The 19,522-nt window shown below is 39.2% G+C and overlaps 1 protein-coding gene across 1 annotated transcript; it reads left to right on the top strand.

The window, feature by feature from the left end:
• The first annotated feature begins 488 nt into the window (after nucleotides 1-488).
• On the top strand, nucleotides 489-19,126 carry LOC140136000 (uncharacterized). Its single transcript, XM_072157704.1, has 6 exons — nucleotides 489-703; nucleotides 1,234-1,382; nucleotides 10,178-10,222; nucleotides 12,857-12,966; nucleotides 13,420-13,991; nucleotides 16,493-19,126. Exons 1-6 carry the CDS (start codon nucleotides 634-636, stop codon nucleotides 17,695-17,697), a joined length of 2,151 nt encoding a protein of 716 aa, XP_072013805.1. The 5' UTR covers nucleotides 489-633; the 3' UTR covers nucleotides 17,698-19,126.
• The last annotated feature ends 396 nt before the right edge of the window (nucleotides 19,127-19,522 follow it).

The raw sequence follows: 19,522 nt of genomic DNA, 5'->3' as shown, positions 1-19,522 counted from the left end.
CTAGGCGTGAGATTATACTACCTTGGCGTGAGACCGTGAGAAAGTGACCCAATGCGTGAGACTCACGGCCAATGCGTGAGAGTTGACAGCCCTGTAATTAAAGCTGCCCCATCCAGGAGTTCATCTATGCCATTACCCACTTTAACAGTTTAATAGTTTAATACCTGTTTATATGTTCACCGAACCGCAAATCCTTCAAGGATTTCGATATAGCCAGATATTATAGACCACTTGGCATGTGACGTCATTGCCCGGCAGTATGCGCGCGCATTATGACAATTTACATTGTTCTTTGCCCTGCAGTGTGCGTACGCATCGTAGTCTGCTAAGGGCACGTGCATTTTAAATCGCCCGCCACATTTCATACAGTACAAGAAAGCCATTGAACAGTGTAGCGGCTCGTTCGAGCATATCGATAGACGAGTCCCTCGCCTTTGTTGATAAACAGTGATGTCAAGTGGTCTATAGATACTTATGAGTAGCTGGAAATATCATAAATGTCCTATTATATTCGAGCTGTTTAAACATTCCAAATGGAATAAATTACGAGAACGTCATTTTCTCCTAGCTCTACAGTCGACCAGGACAATCGGAAGGAGCGGCCTCATTGCTTCTGTTGCTTGTAACTCAAAGATGGATATTTACACCATCTGTCGTGTTGCTTGCTATATTTGCTTGATTTTGGCACAACAAAACATTATTGGTAAGTTTTCAGCAGTTAATGTAGACCTGTTATTTCGGACAGAGTATGGACCTGGGGGCACATCGAAAATTTTTGGTGGGTATGCTCCCCCGGAATTTTGAGATGGTGGGTCTTTGGGAGCTGACGGCGAACCCGATAAAAGGGGGTCATTTGGAGCTGCGAACAAGTAAAATGGGGACTTTTGGAGCTGCGAACAGTCCAAATCAAGGGTCTTTCTTGGCTTTCTGGTTGAAACAACCTTTCAGAGCTGAAATTATCAAAATCAAGGGTCTTTCGGAGCTATATTTTGGTCAAATATAGTGGGTCTTTCGGAGCTGCGAAATCCAAAAAGGAGGGTCTTTCCGGGGACCATACCCGTATGGTCATTTGTGTTGAGTGCCCCCCCGGAGTATGGACAGAATTGTGTCATGGGGGAGTGATGCTACTTTGAGCCTGCAAATCTACCACTTGAACGCTAAGCATTATCCTGCAAAATCAGTAAAAGCACATCCATGACCAGCTGTTCTTCAACTGATTTTCTCATTATACAGGTGTCTATTCGGCGAATTATTATAGAGAATTACTTGACACATTGTTCGACCACACCAATGATTACTACAAAGTGATTCGCCCGGTCAATGATAGCTCAGTGCCAGTCAATGTCTCCATGCAACTTGTTCTTACTGATATCACTGCAGTGGTGAGTATTAAAGCGTATTGGTGGCGATACAATTCGTCGCCGCCATACATGCCAAAGAGTCTTTAAGGACCATTCACAAACACTTGTTAGGGGGGGCTGATGCAAAAAAAATCATCGTGACAATTTTTCGCAACCCCCCCTTTTCAGATCTCAAACATTTCAGCCCCCCCCCCTTTTTTTTTTTTGACCCGAAAATTATGGGTCAACTCCATAGAAAAGAATATAAATTCAATTTTCCCGGTAAAATTTGTGGTCAATTTTTTTCAGGACCCCCTTAGGAGGGTCAAAATTTACCCCCCCATTTTGCATCAGCCCCCCCCAACAAGTGTTTGTGAACGGTCCCTTAAAGCATTCGATGGCCAATACATTAAATGAAACAGATTGAATATTGAGTATATAACACCGATTATTAAAAAACAAAAATATCCTTAAGGGCTCTGGTAGCAACCTTTGGACAGTATTTTTGTGGGACTGAGAGCACATCAGACATATCGAATTGCATTCTGAACACGAAGAATGTACTTCTAAAAAGTTCTTGAAATTCGCGATATATATAATACACATTTTATGGCAAATGATTAAAAAATGATATTTTTGATATTTCACAGTCCGCGAAGAACTTTATCAATCTAATGATATGTACTAAAAGTGTCTGTAGCTAGGATAAAAAGCCGACGATCAATTACAAATTTTGACCTTTCTTATTTTTTCCACAAAACAAAATGTTCAATTATTGATCGTCAACTTTTCATCCCAGCTACATGCACTTTAAGTACATATTATTAGATTAGTAAAGTTTACTTCGAGGACTGTTAAATATTAAAACATTTTAAAATTTGTCATAAAATTTGTATTATATCGCGAATTTCAAAAAAATCTAAATTATTTGTTGATATCAAAAGGACATTCCTCGAAGTCAGAATGCAATTCGATATGTCTGGTGTACTCTCACCTCTCACAAAAAATACTGTGCAAATTGCTTAAATGGATGGCTCCCGTCATACTTGACATGACAGCTGTGTTGTGAGGGACCCTGTAACATTAATCCGTCAATGAAATCTTATAGAAATAAGCTTAATTTTACATGCTTTATTTATCATGCATGAAGGATAGACAAATTTATTCATGCGATTTACTTAATATTATCATAATTCCTTTATAACGCATTATGAAGTTACCAGGACAATATATTTATTACGTGGAAAAAAGATAAGCAACGGTTGGACGAGTTGGCTTTAAATAACATGCATAAAATACATTGCTATTTTATCCTTACATTATAAATAATAATAATAATATATAACTATAAATAGGCGATTTTGAAGTTTTTCATGCGAGTTTTATTAGTTTCTCGCATATAAAAGACGCCAATAATTATAAGGAAAATGTAGACTCATTTTTGTCGCGTTTTTGTATGAAATTTGGAAGGAATCTGTTGTAAATGAAAATATCATTGCAAAGAGCAGATTCTGATTTTTTTTTTTAATTGTTGTATTTGCTCACACCAAATCCAAGTTACTCTCATCTGAATAAAACCATCTATTTTGGAGCTGCACACGGTTTCACTTACCATGCGTGTAGTGTATTGAGTAGTATGGCGCTTTATTCATATCCACGACGGTGCTGCAATTGTTAAACTCTTATAACTCGTGTAAATCATTGTCTTCCGGATGGCCCGACCAGGCCCGTACGCAGGGGGGGGTGCGGGGGTGCGACCGCACCTCCCCAAATTTGCAAAAGTATACAAAAGTCCCAAAACTTAAGAATTTGCGAGCGTAGCGAGCAAAAAATCAGTTTTTACGGTTTTTACGGTTTTTGGTCAAAAAGGTCCAAATTTGAGGGAAAAGTCCACTTTTCACAAAATCGCCCCCCCCCCCCCGAAAAAAGTCCACTTTTTCAAAATCAGCACCCCCCCCAAAAAAAAAACTCCTGCGTACGGGCCTGGGCCCGACTAAAACTTGCTTGGGAAATGTTGCGCAGTGGGTTGCATCTTGAGCTGCTGATCTTTGGGGCTATTTGCAACGCATGCCTATAACTCTAGTAATATTCACTTGTGATCTAGCATTTCGCGGTCTTCCGGACTCTGAAGCTTCAGGCTCACGCGTCTGTTCATTAGAGTCACGTGATTCTAAGCTTCCTCACATTCTAATATTGCTTCCTTATAATAGTATACTTGATATCCGATCAGCTGTGGGGAACTGAAAGCGAAAGAGACGATGAACTTCACGGGGACTCTTAGTAAATTGTTTCATGAAACTTTGCTACACCACATTTCGCCATAATGCATTCTAGAAACGCTTGCTGTTAGAATAAGAAAAATTTTAATGCTAATTTATTGCACATTCTAGGGAAGCGTGGTTACCTTTTAAAATAACCGAGTGAGAGGGTTTTCAAGAAAATATTTTTCCTGTCAAAACTGAAGCATCCTCTGTATAAAAGAAAATATGAATATTAACTGCACATCATATATAACGATTCGTGATACCCAATTGTGGCACATGTGATGGCGTTCATGAGGCAGAGAATTTTATTTCAATTACACGCCAAAATATTTTTTTAATTGAGCGAGAATGGCGATAGAAAAAACGTTGAAAATTCCATGTATAAATGACATTAGACCCAACAAATGATTACTGTTTCGTTTTTATGGTAATCATTTTTATTTCCTGAAATAAAATTATGGGTCTAATGTGGGTTAATTGTATAATTGATGAAAACATCGACGTGTATAAAAGAAGCTACAAGAACGGTAGGCCACGCCACATTGATAATCTATGCTTATAGTATACGGCGAGTTCGTAGCGCACGTGTGAATCAAAATCGATATTGTCCCGACTATTGTGCGTGTGCACCGCGTGCGAAACCAGGAGTTGAGTGTTTACAAACACAGGAATTCGAGGAGGTTAGACCCAAAAAGCAGTAATTCGAGGAGCTTCTCAAAGTGGAGAACCCTATAGGGGGGTTAGGACGTCTTTTTCTGGCATTTTTGCCTTCAATTCGAGGAGATCCATAATTGTATTTGTGCTAAGTTCTCCTCACACACCTCCTCATATTCCTGTGAAAACTCCTCGTTTTGTATGTAAAGTGTGCACAGTTTAATACACTTCACACACTATACTTTTCTGTCTCCTCGTTTAGACTGCGCTACGAGTATAGGTGCGTGTATAGCCTCATTTATAAAACACGTAGTTATCAACAATTGAGCGTTATTAATACACATTAATGTTTTTAAACAAATAAAATTCCAAAATATGTTACGTTTTCTGTCTTTGCTTGTCACTTGGTATGTTGAAGTAATGAAGTTGCGATTATATTTTTAAATTTTTATCATGACACCATCAAGCCTGATAGCCGAGCGGTCTAAGGCGCTGGTGTTATGTCAATATCGTATAGGTGTACATTATAGCGGCTGAGTGCAGCGTGGGTTCGAATCCCGCCGGCGCCTCTGACAAAATAAATTTCGTTAATTTTTTTTAATTTCATATTATGTTAGGGAAATGTGGCTGAGAGAATGTATGTATGGCGAAGAGTGGTGTGAAACTTTGCAGTCATAATTGAAGTGCCATATGTGATGCGATCAAGCAAAATCAGTCGGAACTCGAAAATATTAAATATTCAGTTTTTTATAGGATAGTAAAAAGCATTTACAAAGCTGCATTTTGCAGAAAACCCCATTGAAATTGAACAGCCAGGTCCAAAGATAATGAGCGATTATAGAGTTCCCAAAACAATAGAAAACAAAAGGAAATGTTCACTTTGTTTGGCTATATCTCAAAATCAATATTTCCGAGTTCCGACTGATTTTGCTTGATCGCATCACATATTGTAATGGCTCGTTTCTTTGTGTGCAGTGCAATATGATAAAATTTAAAAAGAACTCTTCGGCCCGGCTTTAAGCAATAATGTAGCCCGCTATGCATTATTGATCGAAACCACTCCTGTCGCCTTTATTTAGCATTTGAATATACCAGTCAATACACTACCATGATCATGACTATCAGAATGGTCAACTGCAGATCCGTCGGATAACGCTTTTTCTATGGGAAATGATCTTTGCTGCTTGGATGGTGAGGTTAGTATTTATTCCGTATTGAAAAGCGTGTTCCGAAGGATCTGCACTCGACCGGCCTCCTATACACCAATCCGAGAAGCGTTTACTGTATTTGGCCCTCTATTGACGGCAACACAGATGTACCAAAGCGGGAGATTTAATTCGTAATTCAATACTCATGATTGTGTATTGAAAATCACTGTTGTGTACAATTCCCGGGTACAATTCTGTATAGCACACAATAAATAATGGATGGAACCCCCGACCTCGGGACACCGCAGTTTTACATCGGGGACACCGCAGTAATGGCGAAGTCGGATAGGTGTATACATCCTTGGGAAGTGAAACCGCGTGCAGCTACAAAATGGGTGGTTTTATTTAAATGAGCTTAACTCGATCGGGATTAGTGTAATAGGTCTGTCACACTACGACGGACTGGGTTAACGAACATCACCGTATACAAAAATATTTTATCCGGTGGAAAAATCATCAGTCCGGCAGGAGATTCGGTGGGATTTGGGGTTCGATTCTCGTTCGTCTTTCTATGCGTTGTGGCCGCTAATAATCCTGCAGGCGTCTTATGTACGATCGTTCAACGTCCGACAAATGACCGGATTTGGGGTCCGATTCTGGTTCGTCTCTCTATGCGTTGTGGCCGCTAATAATCCTGCAGGTGTCTTGTATACGATCGTTCAACGTCCGACAAATGACCGGATTTGGGGGTCCGATTCTCGTTCGTCCTATTGTGTAAAAATTTAGTTTTAAAAATGGAAAATTTGGAAAATTGTTTTTTGGTGCATCATTTTTACACTATTATTGCCTTAAACAATAAACAAAGAAGGCCCGAATTGAATTTGCAAAATTTAAAATGTTACATGGGTCCACTGACACTTAGATATAAGACTTTAGACTCGTAATTTCAGGTAAAGCAAGCATGGATTGATATGTTAAAGTCAGGAATAGACCTAAGTCCGTCTTAAATACTGACTTTGGTGACAAAATATCACAGGCCCTGCATATGGACTGGCCGGCAGTAATTTTCACAGGCTTTTGGGTCAAATAACCACATTTACTGCCTATAATAATCACAGGCCTATACTTAGGCTTACTACTATCCTGGGCCTACTCAATAACGTACAATTTAACATTTTCCATGTTTTCTCTTCTTTTTTCTTTCTTGTCAATCACTAAAACTGGTAGGAATTTAATATTGCGTCCTCTACCCTTCAGAAAGTGCCCCTCCCTCAATACTACTTACATGCATCTGTGCATAGGCCTACTAAATTACGTTTTTCTCTTCTCTTCTCTCTTCAATTTTTCTCACTTTCTTTTCTTTTTTTCTCTCCTTTCCCCCTTTTTTCCCCGGCTTTTTTCTACTTGACAGTCACTAAAGTCCTGGGGGAATATGATATTGCGTCCCACACCCTTCAGAAAGTGCCCCCCCCCCCCATGATCGATGCACATGTTCGCCATAGGCCTACATCCGGCACAAGCGCCTGCGAAACCTTCCAAACACCTGCGGTATATAAACGAAAGAATAACGAACAAACCCAGGGTATACAGAACAGTACGAACACACATCGGACAACTTCCGAACATGTGTATTCGGCACACTCCGTTTCAAGTTTTGTCGACGGACTAAGCAAACATCACCTAACACGAAACGCATTTGGCGGATAATAGCAGGACATATGAAGAACATAAAACGAACATTGACGAACACTAACGGATTTGCTAAAATACCATCCGTTTCTTATACGGAAGACCGATCCGGTGTAGTGTGACAGAAGCATTAGTGTTCACACTCACCGATCGTTTTATGTTCTTTTCATGTCCTGCTATCATCCGCCAAATGCGTTTCGTGTTAGGTGATGTTCGTTAAGTCCATCGGCATGCACAAAACTTGAAACGGAGTGTACCGAATACACATGTTCGGTATTTATCCGATGTGTGTTCGTATGGTGCTGAATATTGCCGGAGTTTGTTCGCTCTCCTTTCGTTCATGTTCGTTCTTTGTTCGTTGCACTCGGCCCGTGTTCGTTGCAAATACGTTCCTGTGAGGCCTTCACCACCGGATAGCATATTTATGCATTCGGTGATGTACGTTGACCCAGACCGTGTTAGTGTCACACTACACCGGATCGGTCTTCCGTATAAGAAACGGATGGTATTTTAGCAAATCCGTTAGTGTTCGTCAATGTTCGTTTTATGTTCTTCATATGTCCTGCTATTATCCGCCAAATGCGTTTCGTGTTAGGTGATGATTGTTTAGTCCGTCGACAATACGTTTCAAGTTTTGTGCATGCACAAAACTTGAAACGGAATGTGCCGAATACACATGTTCGGAAGTTGTCCGATGTGTGTGTACAGTTCTGTATATATACCCTGGGTTTGTTCGTTATTCTTTCGTTTATATACCGCAGGTGTTTGCAAGGTTTCGCAGGCGCTTGTGCCGGATGTAGGCCTATGGCGAACATGTGCATCAATCATGGGGGGGGTTCTGAAGGGTGTGTGACGCAATATCATATTTCCCCAGTACTTTAGTGACTGACAAGTAGAAAAAAGGGGAAAGGAGAGAAAAAGAAAAGAAAGTGAGAAAAATTGAAGAGAGAAGAGAAGAGAAAAGTTAAATTGCACGTAATTTAGTAGGCCTATGCATGTAAGTAGTATTGAGCATGTTGAGGAGGGCACTTTCTGAAGGGTAGAGGACGCAATATCAAATTCCTACCAGTTTTAGTGATTGACAAGAAAGAAAAAGAAGAAAAAACATGGAACAGGTTAAATTGTATGTTATTGAGTAGGCCCAGGATAGTATATAGTAAGCCTAAGTATAGGCCTGTGATTATTATAGGCAGTGCTTTAAATGTCGTTCCTTGGCCCAAAAGCCTGTGAAAATTACTGCCGGCCCGTCGATATGTAGGGCCCGTGACATTTTGTACTCCCATTGTCACCAAAATCAGTATTTAAGACGGACTTAGGTCTATTACTGACTTTAACATATCAATCCATGCATGCTTTACCTGAAATTACGAGTCTGAAGTCTTATATCTTAAAGTGTCAGTGGATCAGTGTAACATTTTAAATTTTGCAAATTCAGTTCGGGCCTTCTTTGTTTTTTTGTTTAAGGCAATAATAGTGTAAAAATGATGCACCAAAAACAAGTGTCCAAATTTTCCATTTTTAAAACTAAATTTTTACACAATAGGCCCAGGCCTAATAGGCCCTACAGTCCCCATGCAAATGGCTTCAATTAGACCTTCATTTTGAAAAATGGACAAGTCTTCCTTTTTGCTTCTGCTATGGATATCCACGTGTTATTTTTAAAACAATTGTTTATATTATACAATAATTGTGAAAACTTTTCAATGGCTTTAATTAGGCTTTCGTTTCACCAATTTGCGGCTGTTTCAAACTAAAATAGTACCCAATAATAGTGCTAAAATTGATCTAAAAAATGACAAATGGCTTCAATTGGGCCTTCATTGTCCAAAGGTTTCTCACCTCTATTGCCCCCGGACTCTGGTTGCCCTGATATATCAGATTTGTAGCCCTTTTGTAATTATTAGCCAATATTTGACCATTTTCGTCAAAGTTTTCCCCCTTTCCCCACTTTGTTCACCCTCTGAAAAAGTGCTTGCTACGTCACTGCCTCTAAGGGGTCAAAAACCCTCTCAAACACCCTCTCTCCCCACTTTTCTGATAGTGTGGACGTCCCTGTTGGTGCCACATGCCACGGATTCGCCGGTTATTTGTCGGACGTTGAACGATTGAATATAAAACGCCTGCAGGATTATTAGCGGCCACAACGCATAGAGAGACGAACGGGAATCGGATCCCAAAATCCGTACATTTGTCGGACGTTGACCCCCCAAATCCGGTCATTTGTCGGACGTTGAACGATCGAATATAAGACGCCTGCAGGATTATTAACGGCCACAACGCATAGAGAAACGAACGGGAATCGGACCCCCAAATCCGGTCATTTGTCGGACGTTGAACGATCGGATATAAGACGCCTGCAGGGTTATTAGCGGCCACAACGCATAGAGAGACGAACGGGAATCGGACCCAAAATCCCACCGAATCTTCTGCCGGACTGGTGATTTTTCCACCGAATAAAATATTTTTGTATTCGGTGATGTACGTTAATCCAGTCCGTCGTAGTGTGACAGACCTATAAGACGGTCTGGGTCAACGTACATCACCGAATGCAAAAATATGCTATCCGGTGAGGAGGCCTCACAGGAACGTATTTGCAACGAACACAGGCCGAGTGCAACGAACAAAGAACGAACATGAACGAAAGGAGAGCGAACAAACTCCGGCAATATGCAGCATCATACGAACACACATCGGATAAATACCGAACATGTGTATTCGGTACACTCCGTTTCAAGTTTTGTGCATGCACAAAACTTGCCGACGGACTTAACGAACATCACCTAACACGAAACGCATTTGGCGGATGATAGCAGGACATAAAAAGAACATAAAACGATCATTGACGAACAACAACGGATTTACTAAAATACCATCCATTTCTTGTACGGAAGACCTATTCGGTGTAGTGTGACAGGCGCATAAACAAAATTCTTTTCAATGATATTTTCAGATTCCTTGTATATTTCATGACAAAAGCGCTACAAACAAGACTTTACTGTGCTTGATAATTTTACAAAGTGATAAGATTGTCTCTACTATTAAATTTATAATGTTTTCTTTTTGGCTTTTATTTTCCTCATAGGAAGAAATAAATCATCAAATTGAGCTTAATGTTTGGGTAAGACAGGTAAGTGTTCGCAAATCAATTTAGCCGCCTTTCTTTCAGATTTAGTAATAAACATCTCAAAAAAAGTAACTAACCCCCTTAAATAATGACCATTATTCAAAAACGGGTGATCTGTAAAAGAATCTGTAAAATGCGTTGGAAGCAGAATTTATTTCCGCACATTTTGACACCTCATCTGTAGCAATTGACTAAGTATTGACGTCACAGCGTACATTTAAATCCATGTAACCCAAGATTTGAAAGTTGCAGTAAATTGTATTGATTTTGTATTCAGTGTAATGGAAGGAAATCTGTGTAATGATATCTGAGTGTTTTTGTATTGCAACTTTCAAATCTGGACCTCACCACATTAAATTGACCGGTGTTTTATTGTTTTCTGGGCTATTGTATCAAATGAGGTGTCAAAATGTGCAGAAATATATTCTACTTCCAACGCATTTTACAGATTTGTAATACAATAGCCCCTTTTTGAATAATGGCCATTATTTAAGGGGGGTTAGTTACTTTTTTGAGATGTTTATATAGTTCCTTTTCATTAAGGGATGAAATCTAAACTCGACCGACGGTTCCGTCCAGTTTCCATTGCGTAGAACAATAGAAACCGGACGGAACCGGCGGTCCTATACAGGAGCAGCTGACATGCGTTTATCAGGGATAAGCTCACCAGTGACATGACATATGAACCGAATGCATTTTGGTCTTTCATAAACGAACTCAAGAAAGAGTATGTGGAATTTGGCGATCTTAAAGATGATAACAAGATCATTGCAGATGGTGGGGAAAAGGCAGAAGGTCTGAACAAACAGTTCACCGGAGTCTTTACACAGGAAGACAAAACCAACATTCCTAGTCTTGGTGGTGAACCAACACCCTCCATCTCTCAATTGATCATCACCGAAAATGGGGTACTCAAGCAGCTGCAGGAGCTGAAACCAAACAAGGCACCTGGCCCAGACGGCTTATAACCTTGATTCCTGTCAATCGTGGCTGGAGAGATAACTCCAATGCTGACTGATGTATATCTGGCCACAGTCAACAACGGCTTCGTACCAAAGTAGTGGAGAGAGGCCAACGTGTGTGGGATTTATAAAATAAAAGGCCCGAAGACTGAGGCGAGCAACTACCGGCCGGTATCATTGCCCAGTTTGGTATGTAAAGTGCTTGAACATATAGTCCTCTCTCATGTGATAAAACAGCTGGCTGGAGCGTTATGATGTATTGGTAGACAATCAACATGGCTTTAGGTCAAAGCACCCTGCTAAGACACAATTGATTCTAACAACAAGCTTTTGACAAGCGCCCCACGAGAGGTTGATAGGAAAGTTAGAGCACTATGGAATAAGGGGTTCTGGGGTTCTATCGCTACTTTTTAACTGACCGAACTCATAAAGGTGTCTGCAATGGTGTGAAATCGAGACCCAAGTGCGTCACATCCAGTGTGCCACAAGGTACAGTCACAGGCCCATTACAGTTTCTTATATACATCAATGACTTACCAAACAAAACATTACACAACAACAAAGCCCGTCTGTTTGCGGACGACTGCGTGGTCTATGCATCTGGAAATACAGAAGAGGAGCTTGCAACTTTGCAGATCTCAAACCTCTTGAAGAATGCCAGAACACTTGGGCCATGGAATTCAATGCATCCAAGTGCTACATCATGAAGTTCACAAATAGAAAACCGCCCCAGACCTGAGCTACAAATTCTGTAACCAGTGGAGCTTGGCAACAAACTCAACTGGGATGCGCACATTGACAAGACGGTCAGCAAGGCAAACAGAGTGGTGGGTGTACTAAGGAGAAACTTGTGGTTTTGCCAGTAGTCAAGGGCCCAGCATACAAAACACTGGTTAGACCCATTCTTGAGCATGATGGCTGTGTATGGAGACCATTCAAGAAGAAACATATCTAACTGGTCGAGGGAGTGCAGAGAAAAGCAGCTAGATTCTGCAAAAGGGACTACAAACAAAAGAGCAGTGTGACACAGATGTTAAAGGACATAGACTGGGAGACTCTGGAAGACAGAAAGCGATAATGACCATGACATACAAGGCCATCAATGGGCTGATAGGAATTAATGCCGACCATCACTTCCAAAGTGCTGAGATCAGCGGGGTTGCAACAAGAAACAGAAACAGCACAAACCTGCAACAAATGTTTCCAACAAAGGATATATACAAACACTCCTTCGATCCACGAGCATCGCGGGAGTGGATGAACAGGCTGGACATAGAAACCAAAGAAGCAAAGTCAACAGAAGCTCTCAAAAATAGAATGAACAAAAACAGAAACCAAAGCAACCGAAGAAACCAAGACAAGGAAAGTGGAAACCAAAGTAACTGAAACAAAGCAGAAACTGAATTGAAGTAACCAAGACAAGCAAATCAGAAACCAAAGCAACCAAGGAAACAGAAGCCTACAAAAACAGAATAAACAACTAAACTGTAAGAATCGTGTATCTCTGACAATAAAAACCCTCTGGCGGTGTAAAGTTGGCTGCCGACTGAACCCAAGAAGAAGAAGAGAAGAAGAAAATAAAAGAACAAGAAGATCGCTTCAATAAACATGTCAGTGGATTTGTTGTGCTTTTGTTTTTAGTTTTGATTTCTATTTATTGATTGATTGATTGCAGGTGTGGAAAGACGCATTTCTCACGTGGAACGAAACTGAGTTCGGAGGGAAAGAGCAACTGGTGATTCCAGGGGATTTTATTTGGATACCAGATATCACTTTGTACAATGGGTATAATATATTTTAAACTACTCACATAAAGAGAGTCCGCACTTATGTAACCCGTCCTACACCAAAACCTGATGTGTTATGAAAATTTGATTTATTATGTCGTGTACAGAACCTTGTCAGCTCCAATTTGCTCCCAAACACTCTAAATTGACAAATATTGATACCAGTATATGAAATTTGGTTCATTTTTAAAACTTGCAAGTCAAAACGAGGCACGCGGTCGAAAATGCTCAGCGTGGCAATGTGCTCAAGCTTGCTTGCGCACGATGAACCCCTGTCGACTATCCCAAATTGTAACAAGCATCATTCTTTCACCAGTCCATCCACCGAGTGAACAAGGAATAGTGATACATTCCGAAAGCTCTCAAGTGAGCTCATTTTCTGTTTTGAGTAATAGTTTAATTTTACTTCATCACTAATACTTGTTTGTTTGTGTGTTGTTTATTTTTGAAGCGTTGGTGATTCCAACGATATAAAAGCGGAAGGCTTGAAACTTGTGGTTAGTTCGGACGGATCAGTACAGTGGACCGTAAAGGCCACTCTGCGGTCGGCCTGTCAGATGAGGTTAATCTCTTTCCCTTTCGACCGACAAGAGTGCATTCTTCGCTTCGGTTCCTGGAGTTATGATGGTACTTTAGTAAACCTGGACATACTAGGGGGAGTTGCTGGATTCGATGCACAGTCTGAGTACCACGCGAACAGCGAATGGGATCTGCTATCCGCTATTGCTTACCGTAAAGAGATATCCTATCTCATTCCTTCGACGGCATCAGGTCCTCCCGTAGTCCTGACATGGCCAGAGGCATTTTTCGCAATAAAACTAAAGCGAAAATTTACTTTCTATTTGTTCACCTTGTTGGTACCTTATTTCATCATTTCGTCTTTATCAGGGCTAGTATTCTACCTCCAACCAGAATCTGGTGAAAAAATGGGCTTGGCTGTTACGACATTACTATCCCTGGTAGTTTTCAACGAGTATGTGATGAGTATTGTGCCACCAAGTGCGGATTTCTTCCCTTTACTGAGTAAGTATAGCTTCGTCATTATATAAACATCTACCAAAAGGTAATACCCCCCCCCCCCCCCAAAAAAAGGTTGATCGTATGCCAACTGTCATATGCATTCGAAACATAATTTATTTCTGCGCATTATGACACCTCATTTATATATCGACGTCGTAGCCTACATTCAAACTAGAGTAACACAAGTTGCAGCAAATTCCTATTCCTATTGCCTTGTATGGAAATTGCCATGGAAATAAATGATTGGATTATCCTCTTAATTTCATGCACTTGGAAGGGATCGAAATATGTGATAATCAATAAAAAATCATTTTTCACATCAGTGGTCATTGTTTACTTAATTCCACATTAAAACAAGTTCAATGTTTTTGTGTACCAAGAAGGTCACAAAAAGTGGAAGACCAAGAGTTACATATAAAAGGTCACGGTTGTTTGATGTATATGGAATTGGCTTCAGTATTAAGTAAATGCAATCTATAGGTGGCGCTATTTATCCTAAATCATATTTGGTAATTTGCAAGGGGTAAGTAACCAATACTGTCGTTAAAACAGATGAAATAGGTGACACAAGCAACAAGGAAATTTTATAAACATATTTCATGAAAATATAACAGGAATTATTTGTATTAAAAGCTTGAAAGAGTAATTTCCAGTAACTAAATAGCGCCACCAATCTTGTAATAAATCGATACATTTTATATCCGAAAAAGCTTTAAAAATGCTTTGAAAGTGAATAATGTTAATAAATTAAAGTTGAAAATGACTCAAAAGCATCTGTATACATTAGCATGATACCGCTTTTATCTGTTTAAGCCTTAAATTAGGTAGTACATGATATTTTGTTTGAAAAACTAATAAATGATCACATCAAACAACCGTGAGGTGAAGACTAAGAGTTACATATGAAGGGCTTATTTCCAAACCGTCCACAGCCACAAGATTCTCATTTACAGTCACAATTTATACTTTGACAAGTTTGACAACAATGAAGTGTACCATCAAGAAGCCATTATTTACCATAATAATGTTGGTTAACAATATGCAGACTATTGTTCTCATTTGGGAATCAAAGGCCTCACAGAGTATTGTTACTGTGCGTCCACCCACTGTTTGCTTTGTTGTGGTGCATTCAACTGAAGTTATAATACATCACAACCCATAGCAATATCACACAGGTAAATCAGACACATGTGTTTATGGACTTAACACGGTTTGGAAATAAGCTCTTCATATGTTGATAACACCGCCCATTCAGGAAATTTTGAATCTAACTTTACCACTGGAAGGACAACTGTAGGTCAGAAAAAAATATTTCATGTTATAATTCGACGAATAATGACCACTGATGTGTATAATTATAGCTGTTATTGATTATCACATGTTTTTATCCCCTCCAAGAGCATGAAACAAAACGGATACTCCAATAAGAGCTAAACAGATTTCCTTCAACGGATACTAAAAACATTTCAATAGGTTTTACTGCAATTTTCACATATGTGATGCGATCAAGCAAAATCAGTCGGAACTCGGCAATAATAAATTTTCGGTTTCTTACAGGATAGTAAAAAGCATTTACAAAGCTGGATTTTGCAGAAAACCCCATTGAAATTGAACAACCAGTTCCAAAGATATGAGTAATTAAAGAGTTTCCAAAACAAGAGGAAACAAAAGGAAATATTTCCTTTGTTTGGCTATATCTCAAAATCAATATTTCCGAGTTCCGGCTGATTTTGCTTGATCGCATCACATATAGGGTTACGTTCATTTTAATGTACGCTTCGACATTGGGACCATTGCAAACAAACGAGGTGTCATAATGTGCAGAAATAACTTCCGCTTCGAATGCGTATCTTAAATTTGGCATACAATCAACCGTTTTGGAATAATGGTCATTTATTAAGAGGGGGTAATTACTTTTTGGAAGATGTTTATATCTATTTCGTTCGGCGAAGCAGGTCTAGTGGAAATTCCCGGCACAGGGATTTCGAACTAACTGCGATTTACATGTACTGTGGAGTATTATTGCTCCTTGTACAGGCTTATAGCGTCTGCTCTAAAAGGACGGCGTCTTTTCTTGGTTCATTAACCCAATGTTGAGAGCGGAACTGAGTCAGACCTTAATCTATAAATGTCACCAATTAAATCCAGACTTTTCTCCAATCAGCACATTGAATGAGCATCATGGACGTTATAAATGTTAAAAGCAGCTAAAGATCGAAAGAGAAACAATTGCGCTGTAGAAAATTCTTACAATGGCACCTTCCTGCTGTTTTACGTACTATAAAAACAACCAGAGGTTAAAAGGGGTATCACGTGGTTATAAAATATTCATATGGTACCCTCTTGACCTCGCATTCGTTGTTTGATAATACGCGATATCGATGTTTACCCCATCAACGCCAGGAAGGTACCAATTATAAGAAAGGTCTATAAGCTCCTATATGATCACCAAATCTCTAATTAATATTGATCGTCAGTTTTATTTGTTTTATTTTTCTGTGCAGCTGAGTACTTTACGATCATGATATGTTGGGTGGGCATGTGTGTTTTGATTTCAACGTGGATTCTACACATTCATCATCAAGACCCTAAAGACTGCTCTCGGATGGGGCCACGATTACGAGTTTTCATCTTCGTCTACATGGCACGCGTTGTTGGTCGTTGCGATCAAACCAAGAAGAACGACAGCACATCTGCTGAAGATGACAATCGCAATAATAAGAATATATCAGTCGTCAAAATACAGACAGACAATGGTGGTCTTCCCGGAGAGCGCAGTCTACCAGATAATGAAATGGATTCCGCAAAGGCTGCAGAAGAGCGCAGTTCATCTTCACCAGAAAATGAAATGAAATTCTCAAAAGTCACAACCGTAGACATTGCAGAAGAGCGCAGCCTATATTCACCAGAGAATGAAATGGATTCCTCAAAAGTCACAATTGTAGACATTGCAGGAGAGCGCAGTCCATCTTCACCAGAGGGTGAAATGATTCCTCAAAAGGCACAACAACAGACACTGCAGGAGAATACAGTCTATCTTCATCAGAGGATAAAATCGATTCCTCAAAGGTCACAACCACAGACGGAGGAGGTTGAAATAGATGAACGCGGTATGTTGGGATCACAAGTCTACAAAATCAGCCAATTTTTAAAGTATCCCTTTCTTAACGTTTTGGATGAAAATAAGAGGAACGATAGTGCATCTGCCGAAGATGACTATCGCAATAGTGAGAATATATCATTCGTCAAAGTATATACAGAAGATGATGATCTTGCAGGAGTACGCAATCCTGGTTCACCAGATATTGAAATGGATACCTTTAATGTTACAATCACCGAAATCGTAGGAGAGCGCATTCCATCTTCTCCAGAGGATGAAATGGATTCCTCAGAGGTCACAACCACAGATATTGCAGGAGGAGAGCAGAGTCCATCTTCACCAGCTAATGTAATGGATTTCTCAAAAGTCACAGATGGACGCGGTATGTTGGAATCGGATGTTAACAAAATCAGACAATTTCTTTTAACTAAGGAAGAAGAAGAAAGGAAAAAGGAGGAGGAAGTGGCTCCTTTGCAAGAGTGGAGAGAAGCGGCTAAGATTGTCGATCAATTTTTCTTTGGGCTTTACAATGGCGTCAATATATTTCTGGTGCTAGTATTTACTCTGAAATCAGTGACGGCATCTTATACTATCGAACACGATTTTTAAAATGAACTGCAAGCAATATAATAAAACTTACAGGTAATGTGAGTCTTGTTGTTATACTAAACGCTCTTGTACAGGTTTCACCATTAAATGTGTTTATTTTATTTATTTATTTATTTATTTATTACACTTTATCACTGGCACAGAATTACAAAATATATATAATATTGCACCTACGTTACATCAAAAAATACACAATATCATATGAAAGGAACAAAATTTGTTTAAAAAGTCCAGTGAATGGCTGGACGAACATGTGCCCAGCACCTCTAAGACCGCCCCACCAAATCCAAAAAGAAGGGAAGGGAAAAATAAATTAGAGGGGGGAAATGCATGTTAAGTTACGTTTGCCTGCAATTTGGACACAATTACAAAAAGAGGTCCAAGTGCAAACACAAGTTGCATCAAAGGTGCGAGCAAATTTGGACTGGTAAACGCCAAAACGTGTTGCTTAAATGAAGCAACAGAATTTGTAGATCTGATATCTAGATTGATGTCATATAATCCCAGATTGCACTTGAAAAATATATTGAAATCAACATATTCTCTTCTAAAACTTAATGGAAGAAGAGTTAGCTCGGTTAATCTTTCTTTGTACTCAGCCTCGGGATAATCTAAAATGAATTTAGTTGCCCTTCTCTGGGCCCCCTCAACTTTCTGGATGTGGCAAGATTACTCAGCAATAATGCATTCACTTTATTTTTCTGAACCATTTTCTTTGTGGCAACTAGCACAAAGATATTTCCTCCAATTGCATTTAAACCGAGGAGCCACATTATCACTGTTAATGTTCTATCAGAAAGTAGTCTATCACATGTAAGATATGGTGATCTTCTTCCTGTGGCATAACATTTGATATGATCAGGGACATAACAGTTACATATTTCATGCTGACTAACACGCAATCGTAAGTTATTTGACGGGGATGAAAAGGACTTGCGAGTTATTCTGGTTAGCGTGTTGTTAATGAGACTTAAGATACGCAGATTGACTAGGTGTTGTATGTTTGTTATTTTCTTTAATTTATTTGTTGACAAATTAATATCTAATAGACTTACTGTGTATTTAAATACGTCACTATCTAAGTGTGTTAGATAATTGTTTGATATGTCAATACTTTGTAACTTCAATAAATTTTCCATCACATTTTTGTTCAACGATCGTAATTGGTTAGACTGAACATAGAGGATTTTCAAATGTAGTTGGTTTTTGAAGATACCATCAGGGAATTCAGTTAACCTGTTATCATTAATATCAAGTACTAATAATGCAAATAAATTGGAGAATAATTCCGAATCGAATGTAAGATATTTATTTTCACTCAATGATAGCCTAATCACTTTACGCAATGCTTTAAAACATCCTTTATGTAAGGAAGTCAATTGATTTCTTTTCAAGTCAAGAATTACCAAATTTAATAAATCTTGAAATATTTCACCTGGTATTGAACTCAATGCATTGTTATTAGACTCAAGATTAAAGAGAATATTCATTCTGTGGAAACTTCTCACGTCCAAAGTTAATAGTTTATTTCCATTGAGGTTCAGATCATCTAAATTTATCAAATCTATAAATACACCTTCAGGCAATGTACTCAAAAAATTATGAGAGAGCCTGAGTGTGTTAAGATTTGTCAGATTGCTAAACACCACGTCAAGTTTTGATATCTGATTTCTATCAAGGTCCAGTACTCTCAAATGTATCAAATCGTGAACTATTTCATCAGGTACACTTTTTAAAGAATTGTTAGACAACACGAGTGTATCAAGATTTTTCAAACTCCGCGTCATTATCTTACCAAAATCAGATATACGATTTCCTGCGAGAT

The sequence above is a fragment of the Amphiura filiformis genome, chromosome 16 (genome assembly GCF_039555335.1).
Source record: "Amphiura filiformis chromosome 16, Afil_fr2py, whole genome shotgun sequence".
In the NCBI taxonomy this organism is placed as follows: Eukaryota; Metazoa; Echinodermata; class Ophiuroidea; order Amphilepidida; family Amphiuridae; genus Amphiura; species Amphiura filiformis.
This window is presented reverse-complemented; position numbering and strand designations above follow the sequence as displayed.

Coding starts and splice junctions, on each gene's coding strand:
- LOC140136000 (XM_072157704.1), top strand. CDS start 634: ATGGATATTTACACCATCTGTCGTGTTGCTTGCTATATTTGCTTGATT. Junction 704..1,233: donor GGCACAACAAAACATTATTG/GTAAGTTTTCAG, acceptor CTCATTATACAG/GTGTCTATTCGGCGAATTAT. Junction 1,383..10,177: donor TTACTGATATCACTGCAGTG/GTGAGTATTAAA, acceptor TTTTCCTCATAG/GAAGAAATAAATCATCAAAT.